This window comes from Heptranchias perlo, chromosome 22 (genome assembly GCF_035084215.1).
Source record: "Heptranchias perlo isolate sHepPer1 chromosome 22, sHepPer1.hap1, whole genome shotgun sequence".
NCBI classification, from domain to species: Eukaryota; Metazoa; Chordata; class Chondrichthyes; order Hexanchiformes; family Hexanchidae; genus Heptranchias; species Heptranchias perlo.
The window spans coordinates 38,200,737-38,222,778 of record NC_090346.1 but is presented as its reverse complement, the minus strand read 5'-3'; the positions used below and the strand labels follow the sequence as shown (position 1 = coordinate 38,222,778).

General features: G+C 43.4%; 1 protein-coding gene across 2 annotated transcripts in view; it reads right to left on the bottom strand.

The window, feature by feature from the left end:
• The window catches only part of cramp1 (cramped chromatin regulator homolog 1), a 62,372-nt gene that overhangs the window by 20,253 nt on the left and 20,077 nt on the right, over positions 1-22,042 (bottom strand). For both annotated transcript variants that reach the window (XM_068003319.1, XM_068003318.1), the window contains exons 7-14: positions 20,892-20,977; positions 18,448-18,571; positions 17,387-17,468; positions 14,151-15,479; positions 11,385-11,550; positions 6,780-6,970; positions 4,684-4,758; positions 3,206-3,284 (exon numbers count right to left, since the gene is read on the bottom strand). In XM_068003319.1, the coding sequence (XP_067859420.1) occupies positions 3,206-3,284; positions 4,684-4,758; positions 6,780-6,970; positions 11,385-11,550; positions 14,151-15,479; positions 17,387-17,468; positions 18,448-18,571; positions 20,892-20,977 (2,132 nt within the window). The remainder of the gene's footprint in view (positions 1-3,205; positions 3,285-4,683; positions 4,759-6,779; positions 6,971-11,384; positions 11,551-14,150; positions 15,480-17,386; positions 17,469-18,447; positions 18,572-20,891; positions 20,978-22,042) is intronic.

Sequence of the window (22,042 nt, the reverse complement as noted above, 5' to 3'; positions counted from 1 at the left end):
GGGGGGGAAGAGAGGGGGGGGGAGAGAGGGGGGGGAGAGAGAGGGGGGGGAGAGAGAGGGGGGGAGAGAGAGGGGGGGAGAGAGAGGGGGGGAGAGAGAGGGGGGGAGAAGAGAGGGGGGAAGAGAGGGGGGGGGAAGAGAGGGGGGGGAGAGAGGGGGGGAGAGAGGGGGGGGAGAGAGAGGGGGGGGAGAGAGGGGGAGGGCAGAGAGAGGGGGAGGGCAGAGAGAGGGGGAGGGCAGAGAGAGGGGGAGGGCAGAGAGAGGGGGAGGGCAGAGAGAGGGGGAGGGCATAGTGAGAGAGAGGGGGGGGAGGGGGGGAGAGAGAGGGGGGGGAGAGAGAGGGGGGGGAGAGAGAGGGGGGGAGAGAGAGGGGGGGGGGAGGAGAGGGGGGGGGGAGAGAGAGGGGGGGGGGGAGAGAGAGGGGGGGGGGGAGAGAGAGGGGGGGGGGGGGGAGAGAGAGGGGGGGGGGGGGAGAGAGAGGGGGGGGGGGAGAGAGAGGGGGGGGGAGAGGAGAGGGGGGGGGAGAGTGAGGGGGGGGAGGAGTGAGGGGGGGGGGAGAGAGAGGGGGGGGAGAGAGAGGGGGGGGGAGAGAGAGGGGGGGGGAGAGAGAGGGGGGGGGAGAGAGAGGGGGGGGAGAGAGAGGGGGGGGGGAGAGGGGGGGGGGAAGAGAGGGGGGGGAAGAGGGGGGGGGGAAGAGAGGGGGGGGAAGAGAGGGGGGGGGAAGAGAGGGGGGGGAAGAGAGGGGGGGGGAAGAGAGGGGGGGGAAGAGAGGGGGGGATGAGAGGGGGGGGGAAGAGAGGGGGGGGGAGAGAGGGGGGGGGAGAGAGGGGGGGGAGAGAGAGGGGGGGGAGAGAGAGGGGGGGAGAGAGAGGGGGGGAGAGAGAGGGGGGGAGAGAGAGGGGGGGGAGAGAGAGGGGGGGGGAGAGAGGGGGGGGGAGAGAGAGGGGGGGGAGAGAGAGGGGGGGGGAGAGAGAGGGGGGGGGAGAGAGAGGGGGGGAGAGAGAGGGGGGGGGGGAGAGAGGGGGGGGGAGAGAGGGGGCGGGAGGAGGGGGGTGGAGAGAGGGGGGTGGAGAGAGGGGGGGGAGAGAGAGGGGGGGGAGAGAGAGGGGGGGGGGGAGAGAGGGGGGGGGAGAGAGAGAGAGAGAAAGCGCATAGAGGGGGAGAGAGAGATGGGGAGGATATAGAGGGAGAGAGGGGGGAGGGTATAGATGGAGAGAGAGAGAGAGCGCGAGAGAGAAAGAGAGAGAGAGATGGGGAGGGTATAGAGGGAGAGAGAGAGAGCGCGCGAGAGAGAAAGAGAGAGAGAGATGGGGAGGGTATAGAGGGAGAGAGATGGAGGGGAGAGAGATGGAGGGTATAGAGATAGATAGATAGATAGATAGATAGATAGATAGATAGAGAGAGAGAGAGAGAGAGAGAGAGAGAGAGATGGAGGGTATAGAGAGAGAGAGAGAGAGAGATGGAGGGTATAGAGAGAGAGAGATGGAGGGTATAGAGAGAGAGAGATGGAGGGTATAGAGAGAGAGAGAGATGGGGAGGGTATAGAGGGAGAGAGATGGAGGGTATAGAGAGAGAGAGAGATAGATAGATGGAGGGTATAGAGAGAGAGAGAGATAGATAGGTAGAGAGAGAGAGAGAGAGAGAGAGATGGGGAGGGTATAGAGGGAGAGAGATGGAGGGTATAGAGAGAGAGAGAGAGAGAGAGAGAGAGATGGAGGGTATGGAGAGAGAGAGAGAGAGAGAGAGAGAGAGAGAGAGCATGCAAGAGATTTGGAGAGAGGAGGGTATAGAGAGAGAGAGAAGGAGGGTATATATAGAGAGAGAAGGAGGATATGGAGAGAGAGAGAAGGAGGGAGAGTATAGAGAGAGAGGTGAGAGAGGAAAGAGAGCGAGAGACAGAGTGAGTGAGCACACGGGGGCGGGGAGGTAAGAGCAAGGACAGCAGAAGTCACTCAGTAGGGAGAGGTGGCCAGGAGTTTTATCTAAGCAGAGGGGCACGTGGTGAACTACTAGTGAACCGATGATTTTTGTCAAAGAGTTGGATTTTAAGCAGGTCTTAAAGGAAAGAGGGGGGAGAGGTTTACGGAGGTAATTCCAGAGTTTTTGGCCTAGGCAGCTGGAGGCCCAGCCACCAATAGTGGAGCAAAGGGAAAAGTGGATGCACAAGAAGTCAGAGTCGGAGGAACGGAGAGTTCGGGGGGGTGTAGTGCTGGAATAGGTTACAGCGATAGGAAGGGGCGAGGCAACAAAGCGATTTAAATCAGAGGATGAGAATTTTAAATTTGAGACGTTGGGGACTGGGAGCCGATACAGGTTATAAAATACGGAGTGATGGGTAAGCAAGATTTGGTGAGATAGAATATGGACAGATTTTTTTAGGTGAAGGATGGGATGCCGGCCAGGATAGTATTGGAATAGTCAATACTGGAGGCGGCAAAGGTATGGATAAGGGTGTCAGCAGTATATGGGCTGAAGCAGGGGCAGAGGTGGACGATGTTACAGAGGTGGAAGTAGGCAGTCTTAGGAATCAAACAGGATACCGAGGTTGCAAACAGTCTGGTTCAGTCTGAGACAGTGGCTGGGGAGAGGGATGGAATTGGTTGCAAAGGTACAGATTTGCGACAGGGGCCCGAAACAATGGCTTTGGTCTTGCCAAAGTTTAACTGGAGGAAACTGCAGCTAATCCAAGACCGCTGTTGGACAAACGAGGTAATGGAGAGATTGAGATATGTTGTGGGAAGGTATAGCTGGGTATACCGATGTCAATGAACACTGCAATTGTTCTCAGTGCCCCTGGAATAGGAAGGGAAATAAAGTTAGCCAGAGCTCAAGCTCCTGACCACTATTCAGCGATTATTGCTAGAAGTGCACTTTTGGGGGCTTCAGGGGAAGACAAAATCAGATTTGGTTGGGATGACTGCCATGGTCAGATAGCACACCAACTTCACTTTACAAGCTTACTCATATGGAATGGGTACTTGGGCAGGGAACAGAGGGCTGCTGGCATCCATGGAATTATGTCCTAAAATAAACTACCAGGAAAAGAGGTCAAGGTCAAGTCCTTTGATAAAGCTGCTTGCAAACTATTACATGACTATCTATGCATTGCTGCTATCAAGCACAACCTTTAATTTTAAATATAAAATGTGAGGAAAGCCCAAAAAAGGCCTTTATTCTGCTGATCTGTTTGAGTGATTACAGATACCTGTGGCAGAATTGGACAAGATGGAAAAGGAACAAACATGCTGAGAGGAATTTCCAGTTGGTCGTGGCAACAGCGTTCTCTGTAAAAAGATTAGAAAAACAAGGATTTTTAATTTGTTTTAAACAGAAACTTCAGTTCAAACAGAATGTGATTTATTATTAACCAAATTCATATTCTGCTCTTTATTAAGAGAAGAAATCATGCATAGAATAACATAAAAGTTAAAGTAATCTCGTTTAGGAAATGTTAGTTGATAAACTCTTTACTATTTGGCAACACTCAACATAAACTTTAAACTTGCCCATTCTTTGGGATGGGAGTTAATATTCTTACTTGCCTGAATGCTTCCCAAGTAAAACATACAAAAATGAGATATTTTAAAAAAAACTCAATCAAACCATTGCAATTCTTCTCATGGTATTTACACTCTAATTCTTCCGTCCTTTCCTTTCATCCCATTCCCCATTTTCTCTCCACTGGTCTCCCTGGCTTAAAGACCTAATGTAACCAAAGGCCAGGCAACTTGCTCTCAAGTCTCCACCTAGTTGATTAAGCCAGCCAGTAGCAGAAAGAGGGTCAGTGATTCTTCCTCACTGTGAGGAAGCATTTGAATTCTGCTTTTCGTCTCCTCACTGTAACAAGTTGAGAACAGGAACTCAGTGAACCAACATTCCATTACTCCTCAGTGCCCATCTAAAATAATTCTGCATGCATAGTCCATAGCAGTAAACTAGGAAGAGAGAAAATTGCCCTTTCTTCTTCTTCCACCTCAGCCCCATTCATTTTTAATTCAAAAAGAAAAAAAAATTGCATTTATATGACACATCATACTGAAACATCCCAAAGCATTTCCTACAATTATGTTATTTTGATGTGCAAATACCGTTGTCATGTAAGCAGCTATTCCACACCACTAATGTTCCACAGATGGCAATGAGATAAATGACCAGATATTTTACTTTGGTAGTATGGGCTGACGGAGAAAAATTGGCCAGGACACCAGTAGAACTCAATGCTCTTCTATGAATAGTGTTGTGGGTGCTTTTACGTCCAACTGAACCACTGAGCAGTTACACCGCTCATCTGAAGGTCAGTACATCCAACAATGCAGCACTCCCTTAGTACAGCACTGGAAGGTTAAACCCACAACTTGCTGACCTAGAAGAAAGAGTGCTACCAGCTGAGTCAAGGTGATACAAACCATTTGATGTGATTCAAGTACAGACTTGTTGGCTAAGCCTATTTATATTACAGCTAGAAATACAAATATGCACCTGTGATACATAAATGGGTTGGAACAAATACACATTTACATTCACTGTGTAAATCAATTTGGACAACAAAATTGAGCAAAATCTCCACTGTAATACTTACCAATCTAAAACTCAAATGATCACATTCATCGTACAAATTTTGTGATAGAAAGAACATTAAGGGCTCAAAACTTTAGTTCTCAAACACAGTTAAACTATTTTTACCTGAACCACCAGTGGCTTGCGTGGACGATTATTTCGTAACTTCCTTTGTTTGGGTAAGTAGATATCTGGTTGCCTCTGAAATAACAAGAGATGTGATCAACAAAGAGCACAGATTCCTAGGTTTACCATCACAATCATTAATTAGCCATCTCTTATTCGATTTTCTGAAAGCCTTTACCTGGTTCTCAATGTAAAGTGAACCATTGTTAGAGCTAGGATTCCGAAAACATAATCCCATTCAGACTCTTAAATCAGATTTACAGTGAGTCAAAGGGGCAAAAGTTGACAGTAATGATTTCCTGCTTCTAGTGTTTTAGTGGTCTTGTGAGATTGACGTTATGATATAGAAAATAATTTGCATTTATATAGTGCCTTTCATGACCTCAGGATATGTGAAAACACTTTATGGTCAATTAATTACTTCGGAAATGTAGTCCCACAAACAGCAATGAGATAAATGACCAATTAATCTGTTTGGTGGTGACGTCTAAATGATGCGTACAGACTTCACTGGCAGTTGTCGCTTGTTTCTAATCGTAGCTTGCCGCCAACAGGAACTTTAATATAAATGAGCCATAAAACAAGATTTATTTTCAACATTGAACTTGCCGTTAAGCAGAGCATGAAGAACTAATATGTGCCAATACAACACTCTTGCAATCCAGAATGCCGATGCAGATATATAGTAAAATGTATTCACTAGAACAGAATTTAGAGGGGGTTAAATCTAACAGAAGCGTCCAAAGTTTTTGACAAGAGTTTGAGAACGGTAATTAATGAAAGAATCAATGAATTACTGCAGATGATTATTGAAGCAGAGCTAATCATGCCCTTTAAGAAGGAATTAAATAATCACAAAGAGGAAATATATTAACGGTTACAGAGAAAGAGCAGGAAAATGGGATCAAGTAGCTCAATGGGCCAAATGGCCTCCCTTTGGGCTGAAATTACACTGATTCTCAGTCAGAAACTCATCACCCAGTGCACTATAGCAAAAAAATAAATCGCACCCTCACTAATCTCATGTCATACCATTCAGAATAATGGATGCATTTGATCAACTTCAAGGCTGTATTACACGAATTAAACTTCAGCAGTTCGTAACCGTCTGAATCATCTGGAATCCCAAGAATTGCTCTCATTGATGATTTAAGTTGGTCTGTGCTGGTTATCTTATTCTGTACTGTTATAATCAGCAGACCTGATTTAATTGTATTGCTATTGAGTCAGTCAATAGTTGAACTCTTTGTTAGCTCCTGCAGTGCAGACGTCTAATGGCAGCACATGAATACTGAGTTAAGATAGTTGTCATGTAATTTCTCCCTGGTATCTATTATCAATTTTCTTTTACACTGGGAGGGCATGAAGTTGAGCTCAAAGTGATGCATGTCAGTGCTAGGGAATGAAATAATTTCACACTTTTGGCACCAAATCAGCAAACCTGCCTAGGTGAGATATAAACATGGACAACTGGAGAGTAAAGCTCCTTTACTTTACTCCAACAAGGTGGGGAGGGGGGGGGAAAAAGAGAGGAGAATACTCGACAATCCTGATGTGTGATCATATCTACACTTAGTGGTTAATAAAGTAATTATTCAATCATTACAAGTTTAACATGAAAATTAGCAGTTTGTTGCACATAAATGATATCATCAGTAAATCATATTAAACTACTGGGCGCCCAAAAAACAAAACTGAAGTATTTGTCTTGCTATCATTGTGCTGCCATTAGACGTCTGCACTACAGGAACTAACAAAGAGTTCAACTATTGACTGACTCAATAGCAATACAATTAAATCAGGTCTGCTGATTATAACAGCACAGGATAAGGTAACCAGCAGAGACCAACTTAAATCATCAACGAGAGCAATTCTTAGGATTCCAGATGATTCAGAACTAGTAAATAGGTGCTGTGCGAGTATGTTGCTATTATTCTTTGCAATCTTCAATTTAGCAATCTGTAGAATAATGTGCCTGACTGGTGAACTACTGCATTCCCACCTTTCAACGCTCTCTTTGCCATTATTATCAATCATGGTAAAAGGCACACTCGCTCTCTTCCCCAATGTCATTCACAGAAGAAAGTTCAACTCACACTGAAAGAATCCAGTTGCTGTCTGAACGTCAGCTCAGACTCTTTACTGGGTGAATACATCTTGTTATGCCTACTGTTGGGTGGCAGAATTGTAGGAACAGCAAACACCCCACTGTCTGCATCACTGCTTGAATTTCCTGAGCCACCAGATGAACATGGCACTACCAATGTCTTCTGCACATTACGCATTCCTGAAAACAATAAAATAATTAATTAAGCATTCAATACGTAAAGAACTTTTATTCTCACTTGTGACACCCAAACATATATTTTCCAATTGGGCATTAGTCAAGTGGTGTATTTTTAGCACCACCCATTAGACAGTTAGTGTGCTGACCCCACATGAGATTGTGAAGTTAGCTTCATTTACCTAATGTGCACAAGCTCCCGTCAATTTTAAATTCTCATTCTCATGTTTAAATCACTTCATGGTCTTATCCCCGTAACCTCCTCCGGCCCCGCAACACCCCCGCCCCCACCCAAACTCTCCGTTCATCTGATGCTGAAATGTTTGTGCATTTCTCTCTCCCTTCGCCCCATCACTGGCAGCCATGTCTTCAGCCGCCAGCCCCCACGCTCTGAAATTCATTCCTTAAGGCCCTCCACCTCTCGACCTCCCTTTCCTCCTTTAAGACCCTGCTTAAAACCCAACTTTTTGTTCACCCCTCCTAATATCTCTTTCTTTGGTGTAACATGTATTTTTTTGATTATGCTTCTGTGAAGCACCCCGGGACATTTTCTACCTTAAAAGGGGCTATATAAATATAAGCTTTGGTCGTCTTTACCAAAAGTTTCTAATGTTTCTAATGTATACTCAGTTTTTGTAAAGGGTCTTGGTTAATAAAAATGGCTGTCAAAACCCAGGGTTGGCACAATAAACGTGGAGACAGAATACCAGTCTTTGGGCAAGGTTTAGAATTTGATTACCATTAAGGGTGTTTAACGTTAGTGGCTAGAACCTGGTGCATTTCTGTTAGGATTAAGAACTGTTAGGTGGAAGAATTGCTTTAGTCACTATATATAGATACATTCATGAAACTTCTTCTGATCAGTATTTGTGGCAAAACAGTTAACATATTCAAAAAAACATGCTTACAATTTCACTGTATATAACAACCTTTATATCAACCAGGAACAGAAATTCCAGTCTATTTTCCCTTCTCTATTCCAGGGATGCAGAAGTCAATTGTGGCCTGCTGCCACTGAGTTATACTAGCAACACAGATTGGGGAATGAACCTCGAACCCACGTGCCAGTATGTCTCAGCTACTTACTGGATAAAGTCACTGAGACATCAAGGGATCCTTCGCAATAGTCTTAATGACTTTCTTGCCAGGTCTGTCAAATGGTAGTTACGTTTTAGCAGAATTATTAGAAATTACTCTGCTTGAAACAGAGGGTGCTTCTTCTGAAAGACCTTAACATAGATGCCATATTGGTTGTAACCCTACAGTGCTGCTGAGGATCTCCTTTAAGAAGTTTGAGTGCTATCTGTCTACAAAATGCCAAATTATTCTCAGAAGATGTGACTTGCAAGGGCGAGATTATCAGGAGTTCTGGACAAGTGTGCCATGGACTATGATGATTCAAATCACTGATTCATTTTGCACACACATCAATTTTCAAATTTTAAACAGTGCTGACTGTCAAGTGGAATAACCAGGTTCCCTAATATGTAAGCTAGCATATTATAAACAAGTTTTTTTTTAAAATTCATTCGCGGGATGTGGACATCGATGGCAAGACCGGCATTTATTGCCGATCCCTAGTTGCCCTTGACAAGGTGGTAGTGGTGAGCCTTCTTCTTGAACCCTGCAGTGCGTGTGATGAAGGTGCTCCCATAATGCTGTTAGGTAGGTAATTCTAGCATTTTGACCCAGTCACAATAAAGGAACGGTGATATATGTCCAAGTCAGGATGGTATGTGGTTTGGAGAGGAACTTGGAGGTGGTGGTGTTCCCATGCACCTGCTGCTCTTGTCCTTCTAGGTGGTGGAGGTTGCAGGTTTGGGAGTGGCTGCAGTGTATCCCATAGTGTGAGACACACACTGCAGCCATGGTGCACCAGTGGTGGGGGGAGTGGATGTTTAAGCCAGTGGATGGGGTGTGGATCATAGCAGACTGCTTTATCCTGGATGGTGTCGAGCTCCTCAAGTGTTGTTGGAACTGCATCCATCCAGCCAAGTGGAGAGTACTCCATCACACTCCTGACTTGTGCCTTGTGGGTGGTAGAAAGGCTTAGGGGAGTCAGGAGGTGAGCCACTCACGCAGAATACCTAGCCTCTGGCCTGCTCTAGTAGCTACGATATTTATGTGGCTGGTCCAGTTCAGTTTCTGGTCAATGGTGACCCCAGGATGTTGATGGTGAGGGATTCGGCAATGGTAATGCCAATGACTGTCAAGGGCAGGTGGTTATACTTGCTCTTGTTGGAGATAGTCATTGGCTGACACTTGTGTGGCCCAAATGTTACTTGCCACTTATCAGCCCAAGCCTGGATGTTGTCCGGGTCTTTGCTGCATGGGGGCAATGGCTGCTTCATTATCTGAGGAATTGTGAATGGAGTTGAACACCGTGCAATCATAAGCAAGCAGACGTTATGACAGAGGGAAGGTCTCCCCAAAGCCGCTTTACCACCTACAAGGCACAAGTCAGGAGTGTGATGGAACACTCTCCACTTGCCTGGATGGTTGCAGCTCCAAACACTTCAGATATTATAACAGAGGTCATTGATGAAGCAGCTGAATAGTTGGGCCTAGGACACTGTTCTGTAGAACTCCTGCAGCAATGTCCTGAGACTGAGATGAAGATGATTGGCCTCCAACAACCACAATCATATTTCTTTGTGCCAGGTATGACTCCAGCCACTGGACAGATTCCCCTTGATTCCCACTGACTTCAGTTTTACTAGGGCTCCTTGGTGCCACACTCAGTCAAATGCTGCCTTGGTGTCAAGAGCAGTCACTCTCACCTCACCTCAGGAATTCAGCTCATGTCCATGTTTGGACCAAGGCTGTAATGAGGTCTGGAGCTGAGTGGTTCTGGCAGAACCCAAACTGAGCATCAGTGAATGGGTTGTTGATGAGTTCTGGAGCAACAGTCTTCAACATTACAGCCGTAATATTGATGGGGCCCCTAGCCTTTGCTATATCCAGTGCACTCAGCTGTTTCTTGACGTCAAGTCGAGTGAATTGAATTGGCTGAAGATTGCCATCTTTTGTGGCTGGCACTGCAAATTTCTGGACAGTTTCAGATATCCCTGATTTCCGTTGGCTAGTTCAGAGGTCTGCAAATAGTGAAGCACACATCATCACATTCTTAAAGAATCAGTAACATTTACCAGGTTTTCGAAGAGGAAATAGTAGTTATTGGACATTGGCCAATATAATCTCCACTATACATGCAGTTTGAAAACTTATGGATTGTTCTTACATTTTTTTTCTTGAGGGAATGAAAATTATTGCTGCTATGACTTTTCAATATTTGGTTCTTCAGAATTTTGCAAAGGTGCAATTATAAAACTTAATATTCCCCCCTAAAATTACTCGCAGGAAAAAAAAGATCAACTTGTATATATTGTTCAGTGAGGGTGCAGGAGGGAGTCGAAATTCTTATATCTGCTATGACATTTCAATATTTAGTACAATCCTCACTTATACCACCACGCTTATCACAGACAGCTACCTATATTGGGCAAATGTGCTAACCATTTGCCATTATCATTGAATTCAATTACAAAGGCACCGCTTGTAACACATTACAGTGGTGATCAACGTTGTGATATTGGAGCGTGTGGCCAGAGACAAGATACAGGAGGTGGAAGCTTTGTCATGAAATATTAATAACCTGCCCTTTATCACATTCTTTTTAACATTGTACATTTCACAGGGTCAGAATTCTTTCAGCTCTGGATAGTATTACAAATATCTGCCATTTATTGCTACAGTATTGCCATTTACAAGCGCGGTTACAATTAGGTTCAGCTAAGGCTGATAAGTTCTCTTATATTCTGGTAAGAAAATGAGGAAGCATTTTTAATTAAAAGGCATTTTCAATAGTTAAAATTTCAGCAATTGTTGCATTGCTGAGCGACTCTGCTGATAGTTTTTGTATTGAATTGATTAGCTCAAAAAGTATTATAATAAAGATATGCAACACTTACTCCGATATGTTCTCTCACGATTTACCATCAGTTCTTATGGCAGGCAAATCGCGCTAACACCAACACGCCAGTTATAAGCGGTGGAGACTGCACTTCAGAATTTTGCAAATTACAGGTGTGCAATTATAAAACTTAATTTTCTCCCCCTAGAATTACTGGCAGGAAAGGAAAACAACTTTTCTATATTGTTCAGTAAAGACCAAACAGTTCAAAAACTACCAGGCATACTGAAAAGAGTTGGGACCAATAAAAATAACTATTTTTGAACTCTGCTGGTCCTGGTCTCCAAATCGCTGCTTCACACATCATGCAGAGCAATAAAACCTATGTCGAGTGCAACAGATAATATTGAAGAAGATTCTACATAGCAGCACAACACAATGTTAGGATACCTTTAGTTTTTCAGATAAATCACCATTCCTGAACTCACTGGACAGTGCACTCACCTGAAGCAGCAGTGGGGGTAACTGTTTTGTTAGTTCGAATTGCTGCAGTATTTCGGACACAGCCAGGACTACGTGTAAGAGTGATCACTTTCCCTGGCGGAGTGTGCATCTGATCTTCATGGTTTGACTTCATTGGAGATGTCGCCACAGAGCTAGATTCTGGACTCTATACATTACAAAAGAGCTGCATGAGAGAGTATCACTGAAGTCTTCTATGCATTCCCCAGGTCTCCAAATCTATACTGGTCCAATGATCCACATTTAACAAGATGTCAGTGGTAGTGTGATTGGTCCAATGCCATTTGAATGCTTTCACTGAACAATTTTTGCTCCCTGCTCCATGTTCTCACATGCTGGGAGTTTCACACACAGGCTTTTACAAACTGCGGTTAACTTATATTTGTGCATATGATTTAATTTCTATTATGCTGTTATTTACTGATATAGCAGCTAACAATTTCTATTAATTTCAAGCCCTAGTACCTAATGCCGTACGTACTTTATTAAGGGAGCAACATGAATCAAAGTATGCTAACAACATTTTGGAATCTCTTCCATACACACAAAAATGTAGCTAACTTAAAGGCTTCCTATTTTAAAGTGAAGATTGACCATGCCAGATCCTAACAAGTTGTAAGGTTCTTTTCAGAAGGGAACAAATTACGGAGTAAAGTGTAAGTTTAAACCCTACAAAACCCACAAATTTTTAAATAATGCACATACAAAGTGCTAACTATCTTCACTGCAGTTCCCCCCCTCCGCCTAAAAAAATCCTGTATTTAATTCTATGTGCAATTTAACGCTAATTTTCTAGGTCTTGCTGATACAGCATGAACTTTACCTGTATCATAGAAAGGTTACAGCACGAAAGGAGGCCATTCGGCCCATCAAATCCGTGCCGGCTCTATGCACAAGCAATCCAGCTAGTCCCATTGCCCCGCCCTATCCCCGTAGCCCTGCAAATTTTTTTCTTTTCGAGTACTTATCCAGTTACCTTTCGAAGGCCATGATTGACTCTGCCTCCACCACTCCCTCGGGCAGTGCATTCCAGATCCTAACCACTTGCTGGGTAAAAAAATTTTTCCTCATATCACCTTTGGTTCTTTTGCCAATCACCTTAAATCTATGCCCTCTGTAGTCTGAAGTCTGTGGTAATGGTATTTGTATTTTCTCATAGACTGCTGACATCTTGATGCACAAGGAGGAATCACATTCATACATACCAGCAATAATGTTTCCACAACTCAAAATATTAGGATTTAAATTTTATGCACTAACTTTTGCACAAGATGTCACCCATTTGGACCATTTATCAAGGCTCTGCACTGGCAGAGGAACCTCACAATTTCTGCTGTGATAAACCAAGCAGTGACCTAGTGACACTAAGCTAGGATTAAGATTTCTTACAAATCGACTCTTTTTACTGCTGGGAGACTTAGGAGAAATTCTACTGAAACACCATATAGTGATCACAGATTTCCCCTGTACACTTTGTAAATATTTGACTTTATTCCCAAGTGCTGGAAATAACCAGGGAAAATACTTTCACAGGCATAAAGTCATCAGCAGCAGAGTTTTCTCAATGAGGTCATTAGTACTGTCCATTTTAAGAATGAGGGAATGCTACTGTTGAGTACAATACTAAACAACCACTTGTTATATAAGGTATTGGTGAGACCGCACTTGGAATACTGCATACAGTTTTGGTGTCCATACTTAAGACGACATACTTGCTCTCGAGGCAGTACAAAGAAGGTTCACTCGGTTAATCCCGGGGATGAGGGGGCGAACATATGAGGAGAGGTTGAGCAGATTGGGACTCTACTCATTGGAGTTCAGAAGAATGAGAGGCGATCTTATTGAAACATAAGATTGTGAAGGGGCTTGATCGGGTGGATGCGGTTAGGATGTTCCCAAGGATGGGTGAAACTAGAACTAGGGGGCATAATCTTAGAATAAGGGGCTGCTCTTTCAAAACTGAGATGAGGAGAAACTTCTTCACTCAGAGGGTGGTAGGTCTGTGGAATTTGCTGCCCCAGGAAGCTGTGGAAGCTACATCATTAAATAAATTTAAAACAGAAATTGACAGTTTCCTAGAAGTAAAGGGAATTAGGGGTTACGGGGAGCGGGCAGGAAATTGGACATGAATTTAGATTTGAGGTTGGGATCAGATCGGCCATGATCTTGTTGAATGGCGGAGCAGGCTCCAGGGGCTGATTGGCCTACTCCTGCTCCTATTTCTTATGTTCTTATACCTATAAATCACTTCCATTGCTTCTCTACTACTTTAAAAAAAAGTTTTGATCTTAAAAGGGCTTCAAGGAAAATGACAGAGGACCTCAGTCTCCTAAAGTGTTGACTTGCAATTGGTCTCTAAAAACGCAGAGTGTATGGATGTAAATGATCATGAACTGAAACATTGTAAAGGGAGTTGTACAGCTTAAGCCCCTCCGGTGCTTCACTCTAGTACATGCTGCCTGCAATGGAGTGACAGCAGACTCTGGTGCACAGTAAATGCTAATATTTTAAAAATAAACTTTTCTACCTTAAAGTAACCCCAAAGTAAAACTGGTCTATAGATAGCTACTTACCCAGTTACCTTCTAATATCCTTTAGTTTCTGGGATTTTTTTAAAGTAAAAACCAAATTAATTTAAAATGGTTTTAAATATTCCTTCTTTCCCTATGCCTTTAAAACACAATCTGGATTTAAACCATTTTAGCAGAAACCATCCCTTTCACTCCCACACCTACTCAGTATACTCACAGGTTTTGGATTCACCTCAGTGGTGATAATTTGCAGCAAGCACTTCAGTAACCTCTGTGTGTGATGACTTGCACCATTGGTCCTCTCAGTTTCCTCTGCGCTATTCCGTTGGGTCTGCACCCAGTCATACTCAAGCTGCAGTTTGTTGGGTTTCCCCAGCATGAGGTACACTTCAGCCAATGTCAAATTCTCAGAGGTTCTCAGGCTCCAGCCATCCTCCTGCATCTGCTGGGCCAGGTGGGTAGCATCCTCTTTTGGTGGCTTTGGAACAATGCTGGCACTACTAGGTTGTCCCTGAGAGGGAGAAGCAATTAGCAAGGCCTGCCTCACAAGGCAGTCAGTATCAGACACCTCGTGGGTGCATGCCACTGGCTGTTCATGAGTGCAAATGGCAGGTGGGGTCCTATTATCACCATCATCTAGTGTGGTTGAACTGGATGATTTTGAAGTGGTATCATTAGGTAACTGTCCTCCTGAAACTGCAAACTGTTCTGTGTTGAGTTCTATCACTTCTATAGTTCCCGAATGCACAGCACTGGGGTCACCAGAAAATCCATTTATGCCTGAAGCAGTAACATCCTTTTCAGAGGATTTATCCTTACATACACACCTCTCTGCAACTACTAAATTCTGACAAGACTTCATGTAGTGAGGAACTGGGTCCACGAGGGACGCTTCATCAGTATTCACAACCCCCCCACACACACAAAGCTCAGTAGTGGTAGCTGATTCTGGGGACTCCATTAGCAGTGCTTCATTACCATTGCATTCTTCAGTGGAAATGTCTGAATTAGCTTTGGGTGAATTAAACAGATTTTCTCCAGTTTCTACTAATTCTTGTTGTCCAACATCAAAAAACTCCTCTGCTTTTGGACTTTCCTGGTGGGAAGCTGCCTCTTCAGCAGAGATACCTTCCAAAGAAGGAGTTTCCTCTTCAGTGCTTTGTGTTCCTTCTCCAGTCAACAACCCAGTCATTTTGCTACCAGTTCGCCCGTCTGTTGTGGCCCGCATTTGTTTAACATGTCCCCTCACTGTGGCCTGTGCTCCCTGGCTGAGAGGAACAGTCAGGTCCTTTGTGATAGAGGCTCTAGCTAGGATCTGTGCTGGTGGGAGTAAATGAGCGTCCTTGATGTTCTGTCTGCACCTTCCTGTTTCCTGCCAGTGCACTGTACAACAGGCTTTCGAGTGAACCACCTTCGCCACTCCAGGCAGAGCAGTTAAGGTACAGTTCTCTGCAGGATAGAGATGGAGTTCCGCCTTTTCCTCAAGCCCCACAATCCTCGATTCACCATCTCCAGAGTCGTGCTGGCGTTCTTCTAACGATTTACGCTAAAGAACAAAGTTAAGGAGAAACTAGAGACAAGACATTTATAGAATCCTATTTAGATGAATTACGCTTGGTTTACCTAATTTTTAATCATGTCAGCTGAGGTAGCACTCCAGCCTCATACAGACGGTACGGGCCTTATTGTTACTGGGAAAGAAGGAGGGAAAGATGGAAGGAACTTGCATTTATATTGCACTTTTCATAACCTCAGGTTGTTGCAAAGTGCTTCACATCCAATGAAGTACTTTTGAACTGTATTAACTGTTGTAATGTAGGGAAACATGACAACAACAAGGTTCCACAAACAACAATGAGATAAATAACCAAATAATCTGTTTTAGTAATGTTGGTTGAGAGATAAATGTTGGCCAGGACATGAGGAGAACTCCCCAGCTCTTCTTCCAATAGCGCCATGGAATCTTTTACATCCACCTGAGAGGGCAGACTAGGCCTCAGTTTAACGTCTCAACCAAAAGACGCCACTTCCGAAAGTGCAGCACTTCTTCTGTACCGCACTGGAATGTAAGCCTAGATTATGTGCTCAAGTCTCTGTAGTCGGGCTTGAACCCAGAATCTTCTGACTCAGAGGTGAGAGTGCTACCATTAAGCTAAGGCTGACACTTACCACAATAAGCCTTTCTATAGCACAAGGGTTTGGTGCCTTCTGAGTGCAGTTTGGTCAACATAAATTAATGATGAAACGACTGACAGGTAACTGATAACCAGACATGGTAAAGACTGGATATGTAGCTTTTTTTTAATATTTATTCATGGGATGTGGGCATCGCTGACAAGGCCAGCATTTATTGCCCATCCCTAATTGCCCTTGAGAAGGTGGTGGTGAGCTGCCTTCTTGAACCGCTGCAGTCCATGTGGTGATTAGAACTAAGACAGGAAGCAGTGAATGGACATAGGTATGGGATTTGCCAATGACATATTTATTTACATGAAGTCACAGTAACTATTTTAATTTTTTTTTTAAGTAGCAGCTATAGACAAAATGGTACATTTCTTTAAATTTATTGTGTACCTCACAGAAACACGTATTAAGAGATATTCTGCGGCATTGTCAAACGTTGAGGTAAAGGTCTCCACCTGCCCTCAACAGGGAAATAGCACAAGTCGTGCGCGAGGGAAAGTTAAAAAGGAGTAAACACATTTAAAATAGAGGAACGAAAGAGGAAAAACAGCAAGTGAAAAGGTGCCCATCGTGGTTTTGCTCCTAAGTATATCAATGCATCATACACAGGGGCCAATTTTCACTGCCTCCCCGCTGCGGGAACAGGGCGGCAGTGCTCCTAAAATCATGACATTGATCTTACTGCCCTGTTCCCACTCCCAATCCAGCCAGACCTGGAAATGGGTGGGTGCCTCGTTAAGGCATGCAAATTGTGTCCAATTACATACTTAGGGCCCCGTGCAATTTTTTCAGGTACCAACGGGCAGTGCCTGCACCTTGCATGGTCCGTCCATTGGTACTAAGCATAAAGTGGCCTAACCAGCGGTCCTTGAAGGCACTACTGAAAGCCACTCACAAAAGCAGCAAAGGAAGGCCAGGAGGAACGTGAAGGCTCCTTCTAGCCCCACAATAGTCATCCCACCCACTGCTGCTCCCTCCGTGCTCCCTGCCACAACTGCCACCTCCCCACTTTAAGACTGATTTCTGGTTTGGCTCCCCGGAAATGCCACCAGGTTTCTAGCCCGCCGATCAGCGAGCTGCCTGTGAGCGCCGGTACAGCGCGTCCAGCTCGCCGATCACATGCAAATGACGCCCGACCATTAAAATGTCTTGGGCCTCTCACTGAGGACATTAGGCAGGCAGTGTGATTGCTTCACTAACCGTCCACCTGGCGTTCACTGATAAATCGGCCCCAGGGTTTCTTTGTTTGCCTTTAGCTGAAAAGGATACAATTCTGAATTCTTGTAAAGCCCATTTATGTTTGAGGAATTCAATAAGACTGGAAACTTTCCGGTGCAGCTCCACCATCATCCTGCAAGGAAAAAAAACCTGGTCCATCAGAGTGTATTGCTAATAACGGTATCATATGCAACACACCAGTTGTATATTGTAACTCAGTCATATGGGATGCTGTTTAAAGCATATAAATTATAATATGCTTTTACTGGGCTCACAAATGCAATTGATAGCTCCCACCAGAGAAACTCCAGAATTAACTTTTAACTCCTTGTTTACAAAGTGACAAAGCATACTAAAGCTGCAACATATTGTATCACAAAGTGTATGGATGTGGATTTACAGCCATCATTCTGCACATGGAGAGTTCTTGATCTGTCATACCAACACACGGAGTTATGGAATTTCGGGAAGCAGCTTTCCAAAACAGATCAACTGGCAGACAATTAGGGGCCTGCCCACTTTATTCCTCTGTAGATGTAGGAAGGGATAGATGAGGCGAATAAAAGAAAAATTAAGATTACCACTGGTCATTGATGAAGGAATACTCTACGGCGATTGATGCAATTCAACTAAATTGAACTTTCAGTAATGTTAACAAGTTTGGCAACTGTCCCATAGGTTTAGTTTCCTCTGATATTAAATTAAGCATTTTTATAGTACATCATATGTAAACTGTTTATGGTAAGTACCACCATTAAGTATACTTTGTTTCAAATAATCCATTCAAAATGGCTGTTAAGCAATACCTACTAACCTGAAAATCAATTCCCGTCCAATTGGTACATTTGTTTAATATTACTGTCAAGACCTGTTCTGCTAAATGTGAATAAAAAGCCTTTAGTAATTAACTTTGCAGGACTTTGGTTTACTTATCTAATTGGGTACATAAAAGTTTCAGAACTGAGATACTGGAGACTTTTAAGTTGTGCTATATAAAAAGGAATAGCTACAAAAATGCAACACAACTGCACAATAGAGTAGGCTCTCTATTTGGTTATAGGCAAAACAAAGGAATGAATCAGAGATCAACAGATTAGAAATTCAGCCTCTACCTTAGTCGAGGATTCTGTGCCAAATTCTGAACTCTTGCCCAGGTGTAGTTACTGCGAGGCAGGAGCTCAAGGGGCACTTTCAGAGGAAGTCGGACGGGTTTCTGATCCTCTTCATCACTAATGCCTAGGACCAATAAAAAAAGACAAAGTCATAAGACAGTTTGGTGAGAGGTAGAAGATGGAAAGGGAGAGACAGCAGGAGGGAACAAGTTGAACGTGAGAAGGCTTCTGGCCTCTTGCCACTCACCCACACGAAGAGGGAGCCAGTGGGTTGGAGGAGGGGAGAATGAGGGTGAGATGAGTGACAAAAAGGGGAGGATACAAAGGTTAAGCATGTAGTTTGAATGGGAAGAGGTAGGGGTACTGCTGGAAGTGAGGGATTGGTGGGAAATGGAAAAGATATTGGGGTAGTGAAGGTGTAGGGGCTGCAAATGGAGCAAGGGAGAGAGGGGAAGCATGACTGATTGGGGAAGGGATAGGAAAGGAGTTGCTGGGGGCCATATTTTCCTGGCAACCCCACCCCAAATTCAGCCTGCAGCCTTGGTGGTTTCTTTCCTCACCACACCATCCACCACCAATTGCCCAAAACAAAAGAAAAAAAAAACAGGGAAGCAGAAGAGGAATGAAAAGCAAAAGGAAGAGAGGAAAAAAGCAGAAAAGAGAAAAAGAGACAGAAGCATTAGAGAGACAGAGAACAACAGCAACAAAAAACATCAAAGACAGGTTAAGACCATATTCTCCAACTTACCATATGAAATGCCAGTAATATGTTAAAAGTTTTTGCACAATCCAGGGGGCAGCTTGCATTAAAGTGATAACACATCCAAAACGAATGTGAATGTATGAATATATAATGGTAATTGTTGACGCAAAAAAGTGTGACAAAAACATGACAACGGGAGGTCAAGTGGCACAGCCAAAATGTGCGCACAAACGCAAGCATTTTAATATATTATGGAGAAATAGATATACATACATACACTAGTCAATCTCCTGTGGTGTTGCACAGGAGGTTCAAGACTAAGTGCAGAGTTCAGGTGAAATGGGGTTAGAGGGCACAAGATAATTGAATCAGGATGTGCAGATATAATTCAATCCCCATTTCAAAGTCAATCGTTCTGTCTTTATTTTTATATGACCATTATATATTCCTGTGTCCACATTTATGTTAGAAACTGCCTTTATAAACTTATTATGCTGTAGTTATACCCTCCTGCCAATGATGGTGGCACATTGCCTCCACTGGCAGAAGAGCCTAATTATAGAGTGACAAGTTTTCATTATAAATGTGGTCACAGAAATTTATAATACAAAAAGTTAACGGAAGTGCAAGCAAACGTAAGAGATATATAAATGAGAAATATACAATTATAATTTAAATTTTGGCTTCTGTACTTTCAGGTAACGGCTCAAGCTTTTTTGGTCAGCCAAATGATGGCATGCACAAAAATCCATTCCCATGCTTAACAGTATCCAATCAAACCAGTGAAAAATCTATATAAATAGTGGTTCTATTGTAATATGAAGCACAAACATTGTCCGAATAGGGGCACATTCCACTTAGTTAAGCCCAGAGAACTGAGAGGCATGCATAAGCCAAGGCTTAGGAATCCCCAAGTGTACACAGGAGTACTGGTGAGGTTTAACCAGCTAAAACCAAGCAGCCTACCAACGTAGAGCACTTGCAAGCTGCTTGTTCAGTTGTGGCCACCCTACCCATTAGGTCGTTGGCTTGCAGGGTTGCTTCTGGCAGACAGGAAAGAATCCCCGCCCCACTGATGACTCTAGATCCCATCAATGAACCAGGCAGACTATTCTTGTCAGTAGAAATCTTGAATTACAACCTTGCACCTTACTAACTGGAATCCACTATCTCATTTACTGTATACAGGAATTGTAAGGAAGCAGTATCAAATGTTACTATCAAGGAATATCTTGCAATGCAACAAAAGGGAATGTCTTATCTGCAACATGGCAAAGCTCCAACTAGTTTGTGACAAATAAAAAAAGAGCTTGCTCTCTTTCACACTTGCAAGGAGAGGGGCAGTATAAATATTTGCCTCGGTTAATTTAATACATTATTGAATGGTTACCTGGCAGGCCTGATCTCAGGATATTAATACATATTGTGATGAGAAAGCAAAGAGGAAGTAGTTATTCTGTACTCACTATTTTCATAATCAGTTGGAAATCCCCTTTAGATAAAAACTGAAAATCTAGTCAGTAAACCGGAGAAGTTTCCAGCTTCATATTAAGGATCCCACCAGCTCTTCGTTGGAGCAAATAAGTTATCAAATCTAACAGTAACCCATTAGGTGTAAAGACACACATCTTCCCTCCATAGATTCTTCCTCTTATCTCTTGGTTGTTGCTAACATCGTCTTAAAACAGTTCCTCTGGAATTTAATTTCACTTTGTCACACACATCACTTTCTAGAACTTACCATCGGGATCACAGAGTTTTTTCAAAGCTCGGCACATTGGTGCCTTTATACGCAAATTTCGGCCTTTGTATCGCACCGTGGTGGCCCTGAATAAGTTAGAAAGATAATCACAATTACTTTAATCAGGGTGGAAGACAAGACCACCGTATAACCTCAGCATTCACTTGACAAATTATGAAGCAACTGTTTTCTACATGCTGTTCCAATAAAGATCTGGCCACCCATCTGAAGTCACTATGGCAAAGAGCCTTTTGAATCAGCACCAGGAGTCTATGTCATGGGCTGACTATTCCAAATTGGAGAAATCTTGTATTAGCAAGTCTTCTAAGCAGTCTGATTGGCCAGGTCACAAAATCTTAGCAAGAAGGACCACAACACAGAACACTGATACAAAGAGACCATCTGCACCTATCTAGCTAATACAAACTTACTATCCCTCCATGAAAGTATCCAAATGCCTTTTGAATGATGCCAGTTTTTGCCTACTTTTCATAAGACCACTCCAGATATAAGTGTTTTCTGCCATCAGTCCTGAACTTGCATTTTACAAGTTTGTACTATGACCCCTTTTCCCGCAGTTGTGGTTGTAATTTAAATTGTGCTTAGGATTAACCTTTTCAATTGCACCTAGTATCTTATATACCTCTATAAAGTCCTTTCTCATTCACCTGCTTTCAAGGCTGAACAGTCCACATTTTTTGTAACCCTTCCTCATAACTCTGTCCTCAGATACTAGATTCTGGCCATTCTCTGCACCATTTCTCAGGCTTGGATGTTTTCCTTGTGCCTTGGTGACCAGTGGTGAAATGATATTCAAGGTGTGCCTGACCAGAGCAATATATAGCTTCAGCATGATGGCCTCAGACTTATACTTTGCTGATTTATACTTTATAGCTTAGCAATATTATTTTGCTCTGTTAATTGATATGCTGAAATCACTGTACATGGTCAGTAAAATAAAAATAAAAAACTAGAAATCTGAAATAAAAAGAGAAAATGATGGAAATAAATTGTCAGCATCTGGAAAGAGAAAAAAAAACTGTTGAGTCTGCTATCACTCCCAGATCTTTCAGTCTCTACCCTAGTTGGTTTAACATCATTAACTACATGTCCCAGTTATCTTTCAACGTGTAAATTCTTGCACTTATCTG